The sequence below is a fragment of the Pseudopipra pipra genome, chromosome 19 (genome assembly GCF_036250125.1).
Source record: "Pseudopipra pipra isolate bDixPip1 chromosome 19, bDixPip1.hap1, whole genome shotgun sequence".
Classification (NCBI taxonomy): domain Eukaryota; kingdom Metazoa; phylum Chordata; class Aves; order Passeriformes; family Pipridae; genus Pseudopipra; species Pseudopipra pipra.
The window spans coordinates 12,353,199-12,373,384 of record NC_087567.1 but is presented as its reverse complement, the minus strand read 5'-3'; the positions used below and the strand labels follow the sequence as shown (position 1 = coordinate 12,373,384).

Sequence of the window (20,186 nt, the reverse complement as noted above, 5' to 3'; positions counted from 1 at the left end):
CCCCCGCGGCCCCGCCCCTTTCCCGCCGCTCCCGAGCGGGCCGATGGACAAACACCGGGATTTATTCCGTTCAGTCCAATCCTCCAGTCCCGCGGCCCCGGCGGCAGCGCCCCATCCCCGCGGGGAGCCCACCGATGCCCCCCGCGCCCGCGCGGGGCCTGGCCAAGCGGAGGGCAGGCTTTCAATGCGGCTTGCGCAGGGAATGGGGTCAGGGAGCGGCGGGGAAGGGCAGTCCGGGAAGGCGAGGGGCGGCGGGAGGCACGCTGATACGGAGCAGCAGGGACGGTCTTGAGGCACTTCCCAGGAGCCCCCGCAGGTGCAGGCTGGGGAAAGGAGGGGAAGAGGCACGGAGAAGTGAGGAGGAGCCTGGCCAAGGCACGTTGGAGGCACGGCAGCGTGGGCAGGTTCCTCCGCAGGTGGAAAAGAAGCTCCCGGAAGGGGAAGGCACGACCCCAGGACAGGGGCCGCATTCCCTCCTCTCTGAGCATGGTCCACCAACAGCTCCCAGGACAGTGCTGCCCCTGGTCCTTCGCCTGGGACTGCTCCATGAGCTGTCTGGGGGATGCAGATCTCAACCTGTGAGGCAAGGAGCAATGTCAGCCCCTGCCAGGCTGCCACCCCCTTCCTCCCCCTGGGCTCACTGTGCCCCCCAGCTCACTCACCTGAGAGCCGGTGGCCCAGGCTGGCCATCTTGGCAGGATGTGACATCAACCAGAAGTTGCGCTTGTTCTGCAGCTTCTGGAAGGGATTCGAGTCTCTCTTCCGCTCCTGCTTCATCTTTTTCATTTTCTTTATCTGTGCAGAGGCAGGCAGGCTCTCAGGTCAGAGTGCAGAGTCTCCAGCCTCCTCCCACCCACCCCAGCCCAGCACACAGCCAGCATCCACCTTTCCTTTGTCGAACTCCTGGTCCCACTCATCGATGATGGTCTCACTCCGGGCCAATGCCGTGTCCTGAATGGCATCCTGGCTGACAGCCGAAATCTCGCCCTGCCAGGTCAAGACTGTAGAGCAGCATGGTCAGCAGGAGCACAGGGCTGTGCCCCACTGCACCCACCTGCACTGAGCCCCCACTAGGCCCAAGGCTGGAGCCCCTCGCTTCAGCCCCCCACCCTGTGCCATCCCTGACAGCCCCCAGCTGGGTTCACCTGCCTGGCTCCAGGAGCCCTGTCACTGCCTGTGCTGGAGCAGGGGGAGCTCAGGCCCTGGCAGAACTCAGAGGGCTCTGCCTGTATCCGGGGCTTGGGGCAGGAGGGCTGTGTGGCTGCTCGCCCACCCAGGTGAGCCAGGATTACCTTGTTTGCCATAAGCCTTGTCCAATGAGTCCTGGAGCAGCTCGCCCACCACGCTGGTCTCCTGGCCCCCAGGGGCTGTGCTAGCCCAATTGCTGGCTGCAGGGCTGGGGGCAGCCAGGGTGTGTCTCTCGTCTCCAGTCTGGCTGTCCTTGGCATGTGCTGCCACTACAGAAACAGGCGGGGTGAGGACATGCTGGGGGAGCTCGTGCATCCCTCCTTCTCCAAGGCAGATCATACCCCAGGAGACACTGATGGCACAAGGTGTTTGGGAACACCAGGACCTATGCTCGGGCAAATTGTCACCCCTCAAGGAGCCTGTCCCCACCCCTCCTCCAGAGCACAGCTGGGGGCTCTTGGGCTGTCCCACGGGAGTAGCAGATGGGTTTGGGGCAGGGCAGCCCAGGATGGGGGGCAGGATGATGGGCATTGCCAGGCAGCTGTGGGACCAGCAAGCGCTGTGGAATGCACAGCAGTGTTCTGAGGGGCCCGTGGGCAGGTGAGTGGCTGGCTCAGCCCTGCCAGGCACCAGAGAGGGTACACGGTCACACCTTGGGGGGTGGTGGTGGCAGGGACGCTGTTGGCTGCCGGGCTGCTGAGGCTTTCCATCCGCTTGCGCTTGCGGTGCTTCCGCTCTCCAGCCTCCATGCTCCAGTGTGTCTCACAAGGCTCCAGCTCAGCCCTCCTGGAGCTGGGAAAGGCAGCACGGTCAGCTTGCTCCAGCCAGACCAGAGAGGGAAGAGTCTGAGCATTGCAGGGCAGTGGGGTTCAGAGACACCTGCACTGCACTCGGGGAGGGGTGAACCCACCCCAAGGAAGTGGGTGTTTCAGCTGGATCCATGCCAAGGCACATCCCATCCTCAGGAAGATGAGAGGCCCCTAAACATGGCCCAGAGAGCCTGACCTCAGGCTCTCATGTGCCCCTCACCTGTCCAGTGACAGCAACCCAGAGCAGCACTCTTCTGTCCTCTCCAATGGCCTATCTTTGCTCCTGTTTTTCTTTTTCTTCTTCTTCCTCTTCAGTGGGAAGGTTGGCCCTATACCCAAGTCAATACTGGGCTCTGGCATGTGTTGCTTGGGCCCACTCTCCATGTCCTGACAGCCCGGACTCCCCAGGCCATCAGCAGGACCCTCGCCTTCTGTCTCCTTCCCCACAACAGATATGAAACCCTCCAGAGAGACAATTCTCCTCTTCTTCAGGGGCCTGGAGTCTTTATCCATGAAGTCCTTCTGAGACCCAATGCTCTCCTTCTTGGGGGGCCTGCAGTCTTTGTTTTTGAAGCACTCTGAAGAGACAAATATCTCCTTTTGGGAGGGCCTGGAGACTTCATCCATGTCACTCACAGCCACAGCACAAAAGTTCCTGTCTGTGCTACGATGCTTCCTCTTTCGACGCTTCTTTTTCCAGGAACCCTCTGTTTCCAACTGGCTGGATCCCTTCTCCCTGCTGCTGGAAGGAAGGTGGTGTGAAGGGTGGGCAGTGGAACCGTGGGTCAGCGGGGAGGCTGGGAGCCGAGAGTCCAAGCTGAGCATGAAGCTGAAGGAAGACTTTTCAGGACTTGGTAGTTCGAGAGCAGACGAGGACAGGCTGAAGGACAGGGAAAGAGGCTGATCTGAAAGCCCAGATGCCCCTTTCTCCCATGCCACTCCAACTGCTGCCATCTTGGCCATGAAATCAGACACTGGTCCACAAGTGCTCACAGAGACTGTGCCCCACTGTCCCACAGCAGACAGGGCAACAGTGAGCAATGCTGCAGCACATGCTGCTGTTGAAGGCTACAAGGGGGACCTGGAGCAAGATCTAGACCAGGCTGGTGCCTCCTGATCCCATGAGACACTAGTCCAAGGTCAGGGCCTGCAAAGCTCCCTCCCACCCTGTGCTGACAGTCAGAGACTGCCCTGCTTCTTGGATTCAGAGCAAGCCCTGCCAGCCCTGGAGAACTGGAGAGGCCAGCTGTGAGGCCACACAGATGCCCCATGGAGCACCTCGAGGCTGCCATTGGCCTTGCTGCCACGCAGGAGCCTGGGAGCAATGGCACTGCTTACCTGGACTTGCCCAGAGGCCCGGGAGTGGAGTCAGGGTGGGACTGTGTGTGGCGGTCACTCCCACTCGGCTTCTGTGAGGGTTTGCCCTGCAGTTATTGACATAAATAAAAACTTGGTGGTCTAAAGCAGAGGGGTTTCCATGAGCCAAGAGAAAAACGGGAGCCCAGAGAAAGGGGAGGGGAACAGACACAGACGGGGGGAGGGAAGTGGGGATGGAAGAATCAGAAGTGCTTTCAGTTAGAAGAACAAAGGAAAAAAGGAAGGAAAGAAATTTAAAGACCCAGAGCCCCAGCACACCATCCCGAGCCCTGACTGCACTGCAGCACTGAGGGCTGGTCCCACACCCTGCCTGGGGAGGAGGCACCCCCACACCCTCCTGCTGCAGCACCACCACTGCCACTCACCCCAGGGAACACCTGACCCCAAGAAGGTGCCAAGGCCACCCCACTGCAGGGACTGGCATAGCCACCCCTCCATCCTGGGAAGGGGGCAGGAGCCATCCCCCTACATCCCTCAGGGATGTGAACAACAGCAGGCACTGGCCCAACATCCCGACCCAGAGGGAGGGCAGAGCAGCCACCACTGCCCTGGGGGGCTCTTCCCCTCCACCTCCAGCTCAGCAGTAGCTCTACACTTCCTCCAACGCAATCCCAGGTCAGAAGGTGTTGCGTGGAGTCTCCGGGCAGAAGCTCAGACTCACCTTTTTGGCAGAAAGTGATGGTTTCTTGGCCAGTGGTGGTGATGTGGTGCTGCCCTGCTCCTGCATGGCACTGCACAGTGGGGAGGGTTCCACAGTGGCTGTCCTGGACTCTTTGGGGACAGCCGGCTTGGCGCCAGGGCCAGTGGGGAGGTGGGTGCCAAAGTTCCTTCCCTGAGAGCTGCAGAAGTTGCTGGAATTGCTCTTGGCCTTGTGGGTCTCCTTGGCCAGCTGCCCCACTGCACTGCCACAGGAATCCTTCTTCAGGGTCACGGCCATTGCCCCACGGCCACTGGGCTCCTGCTTGGACTTCAGCAGCTTGGATGAGGTAGGTGGCTTTTCTCTGTCTGTCCCCTGTGGGGGCAGCCCCACTTTGGCCCCACTCACAGTGCTGGTGACATGGAAGCCTGCTCTGGGCATGGCAGGTGTCTGTGGCTTCTTGGGCCTCTGGAATACATCACGGGGCAGTGGTATGGCCTTGTGGGTGGCTTTGTGGGGCAGTTTGAGTGATGGGGTCTGAGAGGGCAGCTTTGATTGAGCAACTCCATTTGTCAGCTTCAGCCCCACGCCAGAACTGCTGCGGGACACGGGGACTCCAACATCGTCTGGGCCTGGCAGCCCCTTCCCCAGCAGCTTTTCTTGTTTCTAGGCAAGGGGAAAGAGAGAAGTTCAGTGAGGAGAGAGTCAAGGAGCCACAGACACAGGAACAGTGCCCTCCAGGATCCCTGGCCTCAGCAGGATCAGGATCTCTCCTGCACACTCTCCTCCCACATGCCTGTCTCCCAAGTGTGGCTGCAGAGCCCAGTCCCCCCAGAGCAGCAGCTCCTGGGAGCACTGGCCAGGAACAGCCTTCAGGACTCACCGGGCCCGCTGGTGGTGTGGGCAAGGTCCCATTAGTCTCAGTTTTCTTCACCTGATTGAAGTCACCACCAGTGTGGCTGGACAGGCTGGAGGCAGCCTTGGCCACAGGCCCTGCTGAGCTCTTCCTGGGGCTGGAGAGCCTGGGGAAGGCAAAGTGCAGGCATCAGCTGTGGGGTGAGAGCAATCAGGAGTCTTGGCAGACACACACAGGGAACAGGAGCCAGGCACTCCGAGGAGATGAGGTGCTACAGCAAAGCCATGAAAGGGGCTGGACGCCTCCCTGCCACCTCCCATCCTGAGCCAGCACACACACACAGGCATTGGGGTCACTTGGGCCAAGCTCCCTCCCCCAGCCAGGCAGGTGCTGCCATCTCTGTCCCAGATGCTGGGAGCAGGGCCAGAGGGACCAGGAGGCACAGGGCGCTCTCTCACCTCAGGTAGAACAGAACGTAGGCCTGCTGGTTGAGGACTACCTTGATGTTGCTGGGGTAGACCTCATGGTCATTCATTCGATACCACTGCCCATTGCTGGCCTGTGGAACAAAAGGGCACAGGTTCAGGCTGTGTCCAGGAGGAGAACAGGGTCAGGCTGTGGCCAGGGACAGAGCAGCAGGAACAGTGCCCGTCAGCAGAGCTCCTCTCCCCAAAACACACAGATGACCCAGGGCAGGCCAGGGGACTCTACCAGAGCAGAACTTCACATTTCCAGCAGCAGACTACAGCGTGTGTCCCCTATAGTGCTCAACACCACCCTCTCTACCCAGCACCCTCTTCTCTGCACCCTACAGGGACCCACGAGCACCCACCAGCCCCCAGCCCAGGCAGGGTGCCAACAGAGCACCCCAGGCTCACCTTCACATAGCAGAAGTAGTGCCCTGCATTGCAGCTGTACCCGGAGTGCACCAGCACTGCATAGAGTCCGTATGTGACAGGATCACCCTTGGGCTCAGACATGTAAGGACGGATATCCAAGAACTCAGGGTATCCCACATCCTGCAGAGAGAGAATGTCTCAGGAGGTCACACAGTAGATGGCTTTCTTGCCAGATCAAGACTGGCTCTGCTGTCCTACGAGTCTTGTCTCTCGAGGGAGGGGACACGCTCTCCCCAGGCAGAGACCGTGGTGAGGAAGATGCCAGGATGAGCCCAACTTCCCCCATGCAGTGGGGAATGGCTGCAGGCCTATACCAGGACCACCTCCTGCCCTGCCCTTAGACCAGGACACAGCCCCTGCTCTGGATTGCTGAGCACTCACCTTGGTGATTTTTCTTCCACCTGAAGAGCCACAGCTGCCAAAGCGCTTCAGTGAGATAGTGAGAACATTGGAGGCTCGGTGGATGGTGAAACGTTTGCTGGCCAACACTTTCTTCCTGCACCTGCCCAGGAAAAGCTCAAGCTATTCAAGCTGTTCCACCACCCAGACAACTGCCTGCCCTGGCCGTGGGAATGGTAAACCCCACGGGAATGACCATGCTGACACCAGGCACTGCTCCAGGCACCTGCCTGTGGCCATGTCTGCTGGCCCAGGTCCTCCTCATGTGAGGAGGGAGCTGAGGAGTGGCAGGATTCATCACAGGCTTTTGTGGCCCTGTACCTCACAGTTTAGCAGGTACAGAAGCCCTCCCATACCGTGGCAGCCTTCCCACCATCACACCCGTGGGCCCCATCCTGCCTGCAGCCCCCCACACTCACATGCTACACCTGTAGGCGTTGTCCCCCCCCAGCTGCTCCGGCTTCACGAACAGCTCCAGAGCCCGCACGACGTTTGCGGCTCGCTGCGAGGACAAAGTGGAAGTCAGGGCACGAGGGGCCTGTTCAGGCCACAGCTGTGCTCTGTGCTGTGGTGCTGGGTCCAGGAGAGAGCACACGGCACAGGGCCACAGGGTGCCCCAAAGCCATGAGCCTGCCCCCAGCACACCACGGGGTGGCTGCTCTGCACCCCAACACCACCAAGCCTCCATGAAGGAGTCGTGGCTCACGCTCAGGCAATGGGCACTGCTCTGCCAGACTGAGAAGGCAGCGGAACAGTGGGAGCTGCTTCCCTCCTGCCAGCACCATTCCTGCACGCTAGCAGGTTAAGGAGCCTCAGAGCAGGAACATCCTCCCAAGGACAGAGCCCCCCATCCCTAACCCTGCCTCACTACCTCGATCTCCAGTGTCACATCCAGGTAAGGGTCATAGGTGTCCGAGACAGTCTTGCACTCCAAGCATTTCACTGCAAAAGGAAGAGCCATGAGCACACCCCAACACAACATCTGCACCTGCCACCCCCACAGCACAGCACGGGCAGCTGCAGTGTCCCCCCAGTCTGGATTTATGCTCTGGGATGTGAACACCAGGATTCACAGCCTGGGAGGGAGAAAGGCTGGTGATTCCACTTTGTGTTAGGACAGCAAGTGTCGCTGGATAGCTGGGAAGATGGATCCCTTTGCTGGTGGCACACAGCCAGCAGCTTTTCCTATCACCACAACTGGGGTCACGACCCTCAGGTACCGCAGGACTGACTGACTGTGGCTCTGGATAAGTTACACATGCTTAGTCATTTTCCCAAAGAGTTCTACTGCCCAAACCCTGGCCCTGGCAGCTGGCACTCACCACGGGACCGCAGGTAACCGCCAAAGATCTGGTGAACCAGGGTCGTGGCCTGGGTCTGGCGATCCAACCTACACAGAGACAGTGGCACTAGATCTCACACCACCCCTCTGCAACAGCCACCCCTGCGGGACTCCTGTGTCATCAGGACAGCCCCACTCCATACTCTGGGCAGTGGCTGGGCTGTGGAGCTCTAGGAGCAGCAGGAAATCACAGCCCCTGCCAGCCTGCTCTCCCTGTGTCACAGCCAAGGGATGGCACCAGGCTCCAATATGCACCCTCCTCTCAAAGGAGCAGAGGCTCCTGGCTGAAGCTCAGAGCTGGGTGCTGAAGGCAAAGGCAGTGCTTCCTGGGATAGAGGGCCCCGGGGAAGCTGCACTCCCACAGCCACAGAACTAGGGCTGAACTAGCAAGCATGCCTGGAACCCTTGGCAATTGGGATGGGATCCCACCCCATAGCAGTCTCAGGATTTTGGGACAGGACTGCAGCTGTGCCGGGGTGAAGGAGTCAGGAGAAGACAAACAACAACCCAGAGCCACATCCCTGAGGGGGAGGGAGCTAGACCCCACACACAGAGCCCCTGAAGTCATGACCTCCCCACCATAAGGCCAACATGGGGGTCACGTTCGCCCCACAGTCCCCTCCCATGAGCACGGGGGACCAGTGAGGGGACAGCAAAGAGCCATCAGGCTCCACATACTTGGTGTAGCCATTCAGGCAGGCCTTCTGCATGGCATCAATGGTATAACGCAGGAACTCATGTGCATCCTCCTGCCTGCCAAAGCGCAAATTATGGGAAATCTCTGCAAGAGAGGGAGGAATTAGCACGTGCTGCAACAGATGCTGGCCATCCCTGCCTCTCCTGGGGCAGGAACTCTGCGGTTCAAGCCCCCTCAACCAAAACCAGACATCAGACTTATGCCAGCCACAGGACAAGTCCCAGGCAGCCCCCTGGCAGGCTCTGAGTTGTCTCAGTGGAGCCATCTGGCAAAATGTGCCCCAATCCCAACAGTTCTGCTTCCACATTAGTGATGGGGGGAAGGGCAGCCATCCTTACTCTTGAGGTCTCGGATGATGGACAGTGGCTTTATCGCATTGCCGCTGTTGGCAAAAGCCTGGATCGTGTGGTTCTGCATAGTGCACATCATGCAGAAGCTTCCGTGGGCACCTGTAGCAGGAGAGATGATGGGATGTTGGGGGCAAACCTGGGAGAGACGGAGGCAGCACAGGAGATCGCTGATCCAACACAGCACAGCCATGCTCAGTTTTCCCTACGAGCTCTGTGCTCCAGGACAGCTCTGGGGCATCCCAGGGACATGAGAACCAGCACACGCCACACTGACTGGCAGAGCCCATCACAGGACGAGCCATGGCAGCCCCCCTGGCGAGACAGCATCCACATGGATGGAAAACAGGTCCCAGGTACTCACTGGACGAGCCCACAGGTCGGCTCTGAGGGGCAGATCCCACCGGAGTCCTACAGACGGGGCTGCAAGCCCTTTGTGTTCCCCATGGTGACAGCTTGGAGCAGGGCCTGCCACACTGCCCTCATGCAGTCCCCACAGGCAGGAGCTATTTGGGACCCCTCAGCTCAGCCCCTGAGAAGCCAGCAGGTCCATTGGGCCTATCTTAGTCCTGGTTACACCCAGCAGAGAGAAAGTCTCCCCAGAGACAGAGATGCTGAGCTTGGGAACACTGCTATGACCAGGACGTGAGTTGGACCCGGGAACAGCCTCTTGATGGAGAAACAGGCAGAAGGGAGCAGGGAAGGTGCAACCCGACACCCACACCCCCTCACCAGAGCCAGGCGCAGAGGTGCTGAGCACAGCACTGCGAGCGGGACCGGCAGACGCTGCTCCTCCCTCCCGGCCCCCCGAACTGGAGTCCCCACTCACAGGTGCGTCCGTGCTCCCGGGAGAGCAGGTAGTTGGTGAGTGGTGGCGTGTAGGTCAGGCACTGCAGCGCCGAGTTTAGGAAGCAGGTGTTCCCCAGATTACTCAGCCCGGCGCCCACACGGTGGACACGCTCCCACTTCATGGAGAGGCGCTGGGCTGGGAAGAGCACCTTCTGGGGCGTGGGGATCCCGTCACTCACGGCCCTCGGGGAGGCTTGTCTGCGCCCTGTGGGGAGCGGGCGGTCAGCCCGGGGGGACGGAGGGGGAGCGGGGCACGGGAGCACGCGGGTGTCCCCTCGCCCCCTCACTCACCCTGGGGGTTCTGCGGCCGCTCCGGAGGGCTGCCGGCCGTGCCGAGGGGGCGGCCAAGGGCCTCGACCCCGATGTGCTCGTACTTGTCCCGCAGGCGCTCCAGCTGCCCGGCCAGGCCGCGCCGGGCGGGCGCGAACTCGATGCGCTGCTGCAGCACGGAGCGGGCGGCGGCGGCCAGCGGCCGGCCCAGCTCCGCCGCCGCCTCCCGCCGCACCGGCTCCAGCGCCTCCCGCAGCTTCTCCGCGATCATCGCCGTGGGCGGTCGGCTCGGCGGGCCCAGCGGCCGCGGCTGCGGAGAAGGAGAGAGGGGGGCGGCTGAACGGAGGGCCCCTCCCGCCCCGCTCCGGCTCTCAGGGCCACTGACCGCGGCCCGGACCCGCCGCCGCCCGTCCCGGTCCGCTCGGAGGGTCCCCGCCCGCCGCGGGCACCGCGCCCCCCGCCCGCCGCCATCCGCGGCCCCGAGCGCCGCCGCCGCCCCGGCCCGGCCCGCCCGCCGCCATGTGCGACCCGCCCGGTCCCGCCGGCAGGGCAGGGCAGCGCGGCGGGAGCGAAGCGCAGACCCCGGCGCCCCCGGGCCCGTCCCGCCCGACCCCGGCAGCGCTCACCATCCGGGTCCCGCCGCACGCACGTGTCACCGCAACGCCTCTCGCCCGCCGCCGGCACAAACTCCTTCCGCGCCGGCCCCGGGGCGGCTCCGCTCCGCCTCTGCGCGGCCGCGGCGCCTGCTCGGCACAGCCCAGGCCGGGCACGCTCCGCCCGCTCGCTCGGAACAGCCAACGGAGAGATGAGCTCCGCCCGCTGCGAGTCCCGGCGCGGACAGAGCCGGGCGGTGCCAGGCGGGACCGCCCCACGCGGGACCGGACGCGGGGCTCTGAGCGCGGCCCCGCCCCGTCACATCCCGGGCCCGCCCCCTCCGGCACAGACCGCGCCCCCTTTCAGCCCCAGCCCCGACCCTCCCCGGCACCGGTCCCGGTCCAGGCCCCCATCCCGGCCTCGTCGGACCCCGCGCTCAGCGCTGCCGCCGGTATCTGAAGGCGGCCCTGCAGCAGCTCTTCCCCTCGCCTTCTCGTTCCTTGCCCTCCGGCAGCCCCGCGTGGATCCCTCCTCTCCGCGGCTGAGGAGGACCGGGTGGCCCGGGGGTGTTCGGTTGGATCCGGAGGGGTGGCGGGAGCCGGGGGGGTCCTGGCCGAGCCGCCGCAGGGCCCCCGCGCATCGTCTCCCCTCCCCGGGAGCTCCCGGCACGGACCCCCCGCCGATACCGGGGCGGCTCCAGCGCCGGATGAGGAGACGGAAATCACGGCACAGGGACCACAGAGCCGGCGGCAAAACAACTGGCGATATTGAAGTCAAAGACAGAGGAGCAGCAGCGACAGGAGCACAGCGGGTACAGCCATACAGAGCGCCTGGGATGCGCGGTCGGGACTGAGTAAAGGTTGGGTGGGGGTTTTTTTTCTTTTTCTTTCTTTTTAATTTTTCTCTTTAATATGTTGCAATTGCCCAGACTGGTCCAGTACGACATCTCAAACCTTACAGGGACACACAGCATGAAAACGCCCCCGATGCAGGGCCCCGGGGAGCATTCCTGGCACTCTCCCAAAGCCGTGGGCGCACGTGCCAGTGCCACGGGCGTCGCAGCGGGGCAGCTCTGCGGCACACGCCAGCACCGCTGCAGCGTGGGGATGGCTCAGAGAATGTGGGGCCGAGGAGTGCAGGGGGTTCACTGGAGGGGACAGGTTTTCCTGCAGCTGCCCTGCCGCCGGTTCCAGGCTCCATTCCCGACACCATGGAGGAGGGAGCTCTCCTGGCTGCAGTGGTGCTGAGGGCCACAGCGCAGCCCAAAGCTGCACGAGGCAAGGATGGACACCCCGTGCCTGCGCAGCCAGAGCTCTGGCTCCTGGTGCTCTGCCAAGGGTTCCCTGCCAAGCCCAGTGGGTCTCAACCTCTCCAGCGGTGGCAGCTGCAGAAGGATCTGCAGGAGGTTGCAGGGGAATGGAGCCCACTGCAGAGAGGAACATGTGGAGAGAGGAGCAGCAGTGCCCGGGTGCATGTGGGGGTCACCCCTGACATGCTAGTGTGCCCTTCCAGCTTTTTCAGATGAGGCACCTGCACGGGAGTCCTCTGGCCCTGTGAAAGGCCCGGAGCCCCTTGCACTCAGCTTGGGGCTCTGCCACATGGTAAAGCCCTCTGGAGCCCCTGCCCAGAGAGGTACCCTTCCTACACCCCGAGGGGAGGGGATGGGCAGTGGGTGGGGAGGGAGGCGGGGGTCTCTGGGCACTGCGGTGGGCAGGGCTGCCTGGCCAGGGCTGCAGGGGCAGCTCCCACGGCGGGGGCACTGGTAGACCTGCTACGCAGCTGGGGCAGCTCCCGCCACTCAAAAGGGCTCGATTCCTTCACAGCTGCCAGGGCAGGGCCAAGCATGGCTGGGGAGTCATGACCCTGACAGGGGGGTCCCCACACCCTGCTCGGCCCTGCACAAGCCCAAGTTGCCCAGTGTGGCTGTGGGCTGCCAGGTGCCTGCGACGAAGTGGGTCCCGGTCCCTGCCCCCCGCATGCACGTGGCAGCCTCCGGTGACCCCCGCGGCCGAGCAGATTTTCATGCTGTCTCCAGGATTTGATATCAGCATGGACCAGTCTAACATCTCGCAGGTTTTTTCTACTGGCTACTGGAATGCGCTCGTTTGGCTTAGGGGTCCTCGATGTCGAGAAACTCTTGCTTGGGGGGGGCCATGCCACGGTACCAGGCACACGAGCCGTCGCTCCTCTTGATGCAGGCGTAGTGCTTCGCCTGCCGCCCATCCACGTTGTTCTTCTCCATCGCCCAGTCTGTCCAAAGACACTCGTCCGAGGAGGAGACGAAGCAGGGGATGGAGAGGCAGCGCGAGATCTGTGCACGACAGAGACTGTCACCCATCACCCCGACGGGGGACACTGGGCTGGGAGGAAGCAGTATGGGGCAGTTGGGTTGGGGGTCCTGCACAGCTCTGCTTCATTCACTCCCCCATCTCTTAACACAGATTCCAGGCTGACTCTGCACTGTGAGGCATGCTGGGGACATGACCCTGATGCAGGGGGACTGAGGGAACCCCTGGGTGCTGGTCCCAGGGCTGGCTTCGGTTCCCAGCCAGAGGGAGCCAGAGGCTCAGCCACCCTTCCAGTCTGCCTGGCCATGCTGTCTCTGCACAACTTCATCCTTGAAGGACAGGGAAGAGCGTCTCCCCACAGAACCCACCCCTCCCTGGGGGCTGCAGATCCCCCTGGTGTGGGGCGTGTGGGGGACAGCCTGGTCACTCACCTTGCACTCGCAGCCCATCTGGTACCGCTGGTTTAGGCTCTTCTTCTGGGTTGGGGTCAGCGAATCCCAAGTGGAGACCAAGTCGCAGAGTGTGATATGCATCTTGCCATTGCCCTCCGACTTGCCTGGGGAGAGGCCAGACAGACCACTCAGGGGGTCCTCCCCAGTGCCCCAGGACCCCAAATTGACTCGAGGTGCCTGGGTCCCCTCACTGTGCACTGTCTCTGGTGACCCCCCAGGGAGCAGAGGCTCATCCCCCAGCTGCCTCCAGCACAGCCAGGGCTGCCAAGTGTAGCCAGGACACAGCTGGGGGATCTCCTAAGGGCTAGTGGTAGGAGCTTGAGGGACGGGGGGGAACATGCCCAGGGAGCAGGCACACACATCAGGTGTCTCCAGGGGTGGGTGAGACAGCAGAGTCAGCACTGTCCTGGCACCCCTCGAGCACCCTCCCCTCCAGTGCCCACCTGCGATCAGATACTCCTTCTTCCCGCCGGTGTCCAGCAGCCGGCCGCACACAGCAGTCGACGGAGCCGTGTAGATGAACTCTATGTCCTGGTCGGGGCCCTTGAACATCTGGGGAGCAGAGGCAGGAGTGAGTGGCTGGTGCAGGGGTGCCCCATCCCCCTCAGCCTCCTGCCCTGTTGTGCCCTGTTACCTTGATCTGCTTGATTTCATACTGGATGCGTTTGATCGGATTCCCGTATATATCATTCCCCGAATCCACCTCTTTTGCAGAGACGGCCTTGGCTCGGATCACTGCAAGGGAAAGGTGAGGTACGTGAAGGTGACCAGTCCCACTCAGCCCCTGCATCCCACAGTGATTCCCACACCCATAAGGGGCTACTGCCCACAGCAGACCCCACTGCCCTCCCCGCAGATGCTCAGCTGCCCACAGAGCCAACTGTCCCCTGCTGTCCCCAAAGGAACGGGGCTCTGGCACATGCATGACAGTGACTGGCAGCATTGCAACAGCACCCTCCAGGTGGGTGAAAAGGAAAGGTCATCCCAGGATTGCCCGGCCCTGCTGCCACCGCCTGTGCCAGACCGTTCACCCTTTGCCGGCGCTGGCTCAGTCTCTGATGGATTCCTGGGTGCAGGCTGGCCCTGCCTGGACTTCTGCCCATCACTCAGATGGCACAGAGAGTTAAAACCTGCCTGCAGTGTCCTGGGAGCACCGCGGTGTTTGTCCCACTGTCATTAATTAAACCAGTCCTTGACAAGGGCCCCATCCAGGTGCCCAAGTGGCCTGGCCGGGCCGGAGGAGGGAAGGGCAGAGGGAGTGATTTGGACAATCATCTTCGGGAAAGAATCACCTTACAGAGGGTGGCAGAGCCACGTCCCCGTGGCACAATCCCAGCTGCTTGCCAAGGCCAGTGTGGGCACCTGCACTGCCCACCAAACACCAGCACCTTTGGCTGGGGTCCCCAGCCTCACCAGACCCTTGCTAGCTTCTCTGCACCCGATGCTGGGAGAGCAAGGGTCCCAGGACAAGGCTGCCCTTGCACCCTGGAGCACGGGATCCCTGTCCCACCACAGTGGGGTCCCAGCTGCCCCAGGGCGATGCTCCAGCTGATGGTTCCTGCCTCACATGGAGCATTGTGCTGTGCAGGCGCAGAACCCACATCCTCCCAGGACTGGGGCTGCGGGTGTTGCTTCCTGCCCTTGCTCCTGAAAAACAATCTGGGACACTGAGAGCCATGGCAGTGGGAGGAGGCAGTGAGGGCCCAGCCAGCAGCCCCAAGCAGCCTGGCCAAAGGCAACAGCCCTCCCAGCACTGGTGGCCCTGACGCGGTCCCAGCGCTGGGTGCTGAGGGACAAGGTTGGGAGCCCCAGGGCCAGAGAGGTGCGGCACCCTGAGCCTGGGGATAGCTCTGCCATGGCAGGGTCCCTGCGGTCACGCTGCCAGCACAGCCCAGGATACACAATCCGGCATGTGAGTGCTCAGCACGTGGCAGTGACCCACAGGGTGCCGGCAGGGCGGGCAGCCAGCTCACTCTTACTCACCAGCTGGGACATGGGGCTGGCTTGGTGCTGTGCTGTGTGGGTTGCCTGGGTCCCCATGCTGAGACCTGCAGCTCCCAGCCTTGCCTGGCTCCCTCCACTAGTGTGAGGATTGGAACTCCCAGGCAGCACTGGGGATGCTGACAGTCTAGAGGACAGTGGCAGCCCCAAAGCTGCAGCTCCTGCTCAGCACTCCAAGTAGGGAGGGGGCCTGGTTGCAGGAGGTGGGCTGGTAGGACTCCCCACTCTGCCAGGGTACCTCCATCCCATGGGAAGGCCAACCCCCTCTCCTGCAGGGCTCCCTGGTGCCCTGCCAGCCTCATGTATGCACTGTGGGGTGGGGGACAGGGAGCAGGGCACTCTCACAAAGTTCATCCCTGCTCAAGTCCCCACCAAAAATGTGCTGGGCTGGGAGCAGCCAGGGACGTGTGGGGGTCACCCACAGCTTGGCACAGAGGAGCTTCTCCCACCTGGCATGGCCAGGAGGGAATCTGACCTCAGTCTATAAATACTGGGCATGGGGGCACGTGGATGGGCTATTTCAGCTGAAGGTCAGGGGGGCACAGCCACACGTGGGCACCAGCAAGCACCAACAGAGCTTACTCTGGAAAGGTGAGGGTGGCGCCAGCGTGAGCAGGGAGCAGGGAAGAGGCTTCCTGAAACAGCTGTCCCTGGTCAAGGGGGGCACTCGCTCTGTGCAGGGCTGGGGCATGCAATGGCTGCTGGTACCAGGGCTGCACTGGAAGCTTTCCCAGCCATGCTCCCATCCCTTGGGAAGGGCTGGGCTGTCCAGGCCCACTGGCAGCATCTCAGCTGTGCCTGAGGACAGCGCCCACTCCTCTGTCAGCAGCATGCTGGGGCCACTGCAGGCACGGGCCACCCCTTGCCCCTCGGCCGCTGTGTCCCCACGTGTGCCAGGCCCTGTGTGTCGGCGGCTTAACTTGGGTGCAACCAGTGCTGGCCCCATGGCTCCTGTGTGGGGAATGGTTACTGGTTCAGTGGGCTCCAGCCTTTTCCATTCACGTGCTGATGAATCACTTGACAAAAATGCAGCCCAATTCTGGGCGGATTTGTTCTGAACAGTGCGGCTTTGTGGAGGGGACGGCCGCGCTGTGCTTTCCCCGCCAAGACCCCACGGCGCAGCCAAGCTGCTCCGCGCCCGCCAGGAACCAGGGTGGCGGGGAGGGCAGCCACAGGGATGGTGGAGAGAGCCCTGAGGAGAGCCTGGGACAAGGAGACTGGGTGAGGGATGGAGAAAACCCCTGGGTGCATAGGGACCAGCAGTTAGACCTCCCCAAATGCCAGTGCCCCCACTGGCCATGTCACCCACCCCTCTTGCTGCCAGCCTGGGCAGCCACCAGCTCCAGGAGCAAAGCTGGGGACACACAGTCACTCAGTGCCACAAACCCACCAGGATGTCTCTCTGGACTTGCCAATTGTGAGGTTTATCCACCCTGGCCCCACACAGGGTGCCCCAGCTCAGGACACTGCTGTGCCCACCTGTTCCCCATGGGCAGAGAAGCAGCACAAAGGACCTTTAGCCCCAGGCCCCCTCCTCCCAGCCTAGGGTGTCCTGACTGGCTGCCGCTTCCTCCACCATCCCACCCCAAACCTCTCCAAGCCACCCTGCCCACACCTGCCCACAGCTGCCCAGGAAGCACTGGTGGCCGTGGACTGTGGAGGCTGCATCCAGGAGGGTGGTGCCAGGCTGGATGCCCAGGGAACAAAGCTCCCTTCTCCTGGGCTGCTGGCAGCATCAGAGCAGAAGGGCCGGCTGCCAGTGCCAGCACTGTCCGTTGCCCACCCGGCACTGCCAGCCCAGGCACCCGTCTCTGTAGTGAAGGCAGCCCCGGGGTCATTCCAGCCCCGCTTGAGCCCAGCAGAGCTGCAGAGCCGGCAAATCACCCCGGCAGGGACTCCTGCATCCCAGCTCTGCCTGGCACACGAGCAACAACCATCCCACAAGTGCCTGCCCGCACCCCAGCAGCCGTGGGTGCCCCTGCCCCGGCACAGCGGTTTAGAGATGCTGAGGCTGGAGGTGCGGGGCTGAGCAGGGCGGTCCCGCAGTGGGGAGGCAGCGGAGGCCGTGGGGGCTCCCCGGTGCCCGTGGGGCGGCGGGTCTGCCATGGCCGTGCATCATCCCGGCCGTGACCGAGCGCAGGGAGCCCACTCAGCGCGGCCCCCGCGCCCGCCCACGGCCCCTCCGCACGGGAGGGCTCCGGCCGCCGCGCCCGCCGGGGCGGCACCGGGCACCGGGCACCGGCAGTGCCGGGCCCCGCCAGGCTCGGCGGGGTCGGCAGGCAGCCGCCCCTCCCCGGCACGGACGGCTCTCACCATTCCCACCAAACCTCCTCCTCTGCGCGGTCCTTACTGGCTGCTGGCAGCCCCCTCACTTCCTGTGCCCCCGTCCCGAGGAACCAAGCATTGGGATGACTGGAATCGGCACAATACTGCCAAGGGCCGCAGCCCAGGTGCCCCCGCCCCAGGCGGCACCGAGCCCCCGCTCTCCCCTACCCCATCGGCCCCTCCAGGAGTGGTGCTGCCACACAGGGCCAAAGCCACGGCCGTGCCCAAAAGGGCTGAGCATCACCCCCCTCACGCTCCACATCCCCACGCTACTCCAGAAGGGACTGAGCAGAAGCCAGGTTTCCTGCTGTGGCCCCTGGCCTGGTTGTGGCCTCACTGCAGGAGATGCTCTGCCAGAGCACCTCCAGTCCCCACTGCCCAGGCATGGCTCCAGTGAGGGACGGTGGACAGGGCAGCCCCAAGCCCTTGGGCCCTGCAAAACCCCCCCCCCCACATCTCACTGGCCAGGATGCGCAGGTGTAGGCTGGCAGGTCATTTGTTCAAAGTCACCAGCTTCAGTGACACAACACCCAAGCCCCTCCATGACCCCCAGTCCCTCAGGCACCCCATGTCCAATGCAGAGTTGCATGGGCCTTCCCCTGCACTGCCTGGAAGTGCAGCCCTGGGCTGCAGCTGCTCCAGCCCTGCTCCAGGGCAGACCGATTGCAGGGCAGGTGCAAGAGCAAAGGGGCCATGGGGAGGCACAGAGGGATATGGCAGGCACTCCCCATGCTATGGAACAGAGATGCCAGCCCCCAGGGCCAAGACCCCACAATGCACTCACCCTGATCACCTTTACTGAGGGCTGAGTGTGAGCCTTGGGGCCCACTGGCCACCTTGGGTGCACCCACCCAGCACCACAGGACATCAGCCATCCCCACACCACCACATCTCTGTCAAGGACCCAGCCTGGACATGGGCCCCTCCAGCCACAGCAGCTGGGAAGGGTCCCGGCAGCACCAAGGGCCCCACACTCTCCCTGGGCTCTGCACACCTGCAGGGATGGAGCTGTCTGAGGAGCATCCCAGCTCCAGAGAGCATCCAGGGGGAAGATGAGAAGCAGCAAAAGGCCGGGGATCACAGGATCATCCCAGGACACACCCTGCTCCATCCCCAAAACCAGCACTGTCCCCACTCGGACTCACACAAGGCACCTGGGCTGGGAGCCAGAAGGTGCCAGTGCTGGCGGCAGCACAGATGGGAGGAGGCTGCCCTGGCAGGATGGGCTCTGGGCACTCGCAGGACAGGCACCTGCTGAGGGTAGTGGGGCAGCAGGAGACCAAAGCCCAGCCAGGCTGTGCCCTCCCAGGGGATGGTGGAGACAGCTGGGGCCGCCAAGACAGACGGTGACTCAGCAGCTGAGTCAGGGCTGAGCCGGCACCCCACGACAGGCAGTGAGTCACAAGTGCCCCGAAAGCTGATCCTGACAGGAGTGTGATGGGAAGCCACAGCCGCGCTGCCAGAGGGGGCACAGGGCATCCTGCGGGCCAGGGACACCTCCAGAAGCACCTCCAAATATCCAGTGCTCCATTTTGTCTCAAATCCTCCCTGTCCCCAACGTGCCTCACTGTGAGGCTGGGCAGAGCCGGGCATGTGGAGCAGCAGCCAAGTGCTGCAGGAGTTGCCCTCACGGAGGAGAAAGGCTAGGAGTGGGTTCTGGAAGGCGCAAGGGAAGCCTGGGAATCTGTCAGGAGCATCCTGGCTCTGGAGCAAGGGAGAGGGCAGGGCCATCCAGAGGTTGGGGCTGCCTCAGTGTTTGGGAATGTTACCTCTCCAGCTGAGCCTGGGAACGGCCCCGGGAAGGGAAGCGCCGGGAACTGGGGCCGGCCTGTTCGGTTCATATGTTAAAATTTAATAAGGGCATTATTCATAGAAAGAGGAATCCAGATCCCGGCGCTGCCAAGCCCTCCCTTTCAGCAGCATCCAAGCCGAACAAAGTGGGACGGGGGAAAGGAAATGCCTGGAAATAAGGAGTAGACGGGGGTGACCAAGCCCGTGGCGGTGGCTCCCGGGGCCGGGGGCTCCTCCGGGCTCTGGGCCCGTGCCGTGGCCATGCTTGGAGGGCCCCAGCCGCCCCCAGGCCCCAGCCCCGCGCTGCCACGTACCTCCGCGGTGTCATCAGAGTCGGGGGAGGCCGGGCCCACCCGTGTCACTCACCGGGGAGGCGGCCAGTGGGGACCGGCCTCGGCGGAGCCGCGCTCCGGCCGCCCCCTGGAGGGATGGCGGGCGCGGGGGTCCCCCCGAGACGGCGGGAGGCGCGGGGAGGGTCGGGCACAGCCCGGACGGAGGGACCGCGCCCGGCCGCGCATCCGCGCCCGCCGACACACCCCCGGGCCGGGCCGGGGCTGCGGGCAGGTGCCGGGAATCGGGGGGCTCTGCCCCCTCCCCGCCCGCCCCGCGCCAACTTTCCGCCCCTTCCCCCGCTGGGAAGTTGGCGCGGGCCGGGCCGGGCGGGGCTCGGGACGGGGGTCCCCGCGGCGCTCACCTACGTCGGCGTTGCAGAAGGCCTGCTGCGGGTGGATGGGCGAGCAGCTGCAGGCGTCGGCCGGGCGGGCCCTGCCTAGCAGCAGCACCGCCAGCCAGGCCAGCAGGCTGGGCAGCGCGGCGGGCATGGTGCGGGGCTGCGGGCTCGGCCACCGGCCCCGATCCCGCACCCACCGCCGGGCCCGGCCGAGCCGCCGCCGGGAACTTGGGTCCGGCCGGGGCGGGCGCTCTGCGGCCGCCGCTCCGTTGCCTCCACGGAGCCGTTCGCTTCCTTCCCCGCCGCGCTCGGCCTCGCTCTTTAACGTGCTCCGGGGATCTGCTGCTCCTCCTCCGCGTGGCGCGGGGCCAGCCCGGCTGCGCCCGCCCTCCGCG

At 63.7% G+C, this 20,186-nt stretch overlaps 2 protein-coding genes and 1 long non-coding RNA gene across 5 annotated transcripts; all 3 read right to left on the bottom strand.

The window, feature by feature from the left end:
• Positions 1–46: 46 nt before the first annotated feature.
• Positions 47–10,592, bottom strand: USP36 (ubiquitin specific peptidase 36). Of its 3 annotated transcripts, none has more exons than XM_064676253.1 (20): positions 10,297–10,592; positions 9,692–9,980; positions 9,381–9,605; positions 8,543–8,653; positions 8,186–8,288; positions 7,488–7,555; positions 7,037–7,107; positions 6,585–6,667; positions 6,148–6,268; positions 5,746–5,886; positions 5,326–5,426; positions 4,895–5,033; positions 4,036–4,677; positions 3,336–3,421; positions 2,218–2,877; positions 1,841–1,980; positions 1,293–1,457; positions 886–1,001; positions 663–795; positions 47–576 (listed from the first exon to the last, which is right to left on the bottom strand). In XM_064676253.1, the coding sequence occupies exons 1-20, from the start codon at positions 10,297–10,299 to the stop codon at positions 572–574; spliced, it is 3,402 nt and encodes a 1,133-aa protein (XP_064532323.1). In that variant the 5' UTR covers positions 10,300–10,592; the 3' UTR covers positions 47–571. The 3 variants fall into 3 exon arrangements, with proteins under 3 accessions (XP_064532323.1, XP_064532321.1, XP_064532322.1); XM_064676251.1 differs by having other exon boundaries at positions 2,218–2,739; positions 10,297–10,392; XM_064676252.1 differs by having other exon boundaries at positions 2,218–2,736; positions 10,297–10,392.
• A 415-nt stretch (positions 10,593–11,007) lies between these two features.
• TIMP2 (TIMP metallopeptidase inhibitor 2) lies at positions 11,008–20,161 on the bottom strand. The gene is made up of 5 exons (XM_064676309.1): positions 19,816–20,161; positions 13,639–13,739; positions 13,448–13,556; positions 12,984–13,108; positions 11,008–12,575 (listed from the first exon to the last, which is right to left on the bottom strand). Exons 1-5 carry the CDS (start codon positions 19,940–19,942, stop codon positions 12,375–12,377), a joined length of 663 nt encoding a protein of 220 aa, XP_064532379.1. The 5' UTR covers positions 19,943–20,161; the 3' UTR covers positions 11,008–12,374.
• On the bottom strand, positions 16,039–19,809 carry LOC135424752 (uncharacterized). The gene is made up of 2 exons (XR_010435335.1): positions 19,436–19,809; positions 16,039–19,290 (listed from the first exon to the last, which is right to left on the bottom strand). It is a non-coding gene; the product is annotated as an uncharacterized LOC135424752 (long non-coding RNA).
• Positions 20,162–20,186: the final 25 nt, after the last annotated feature.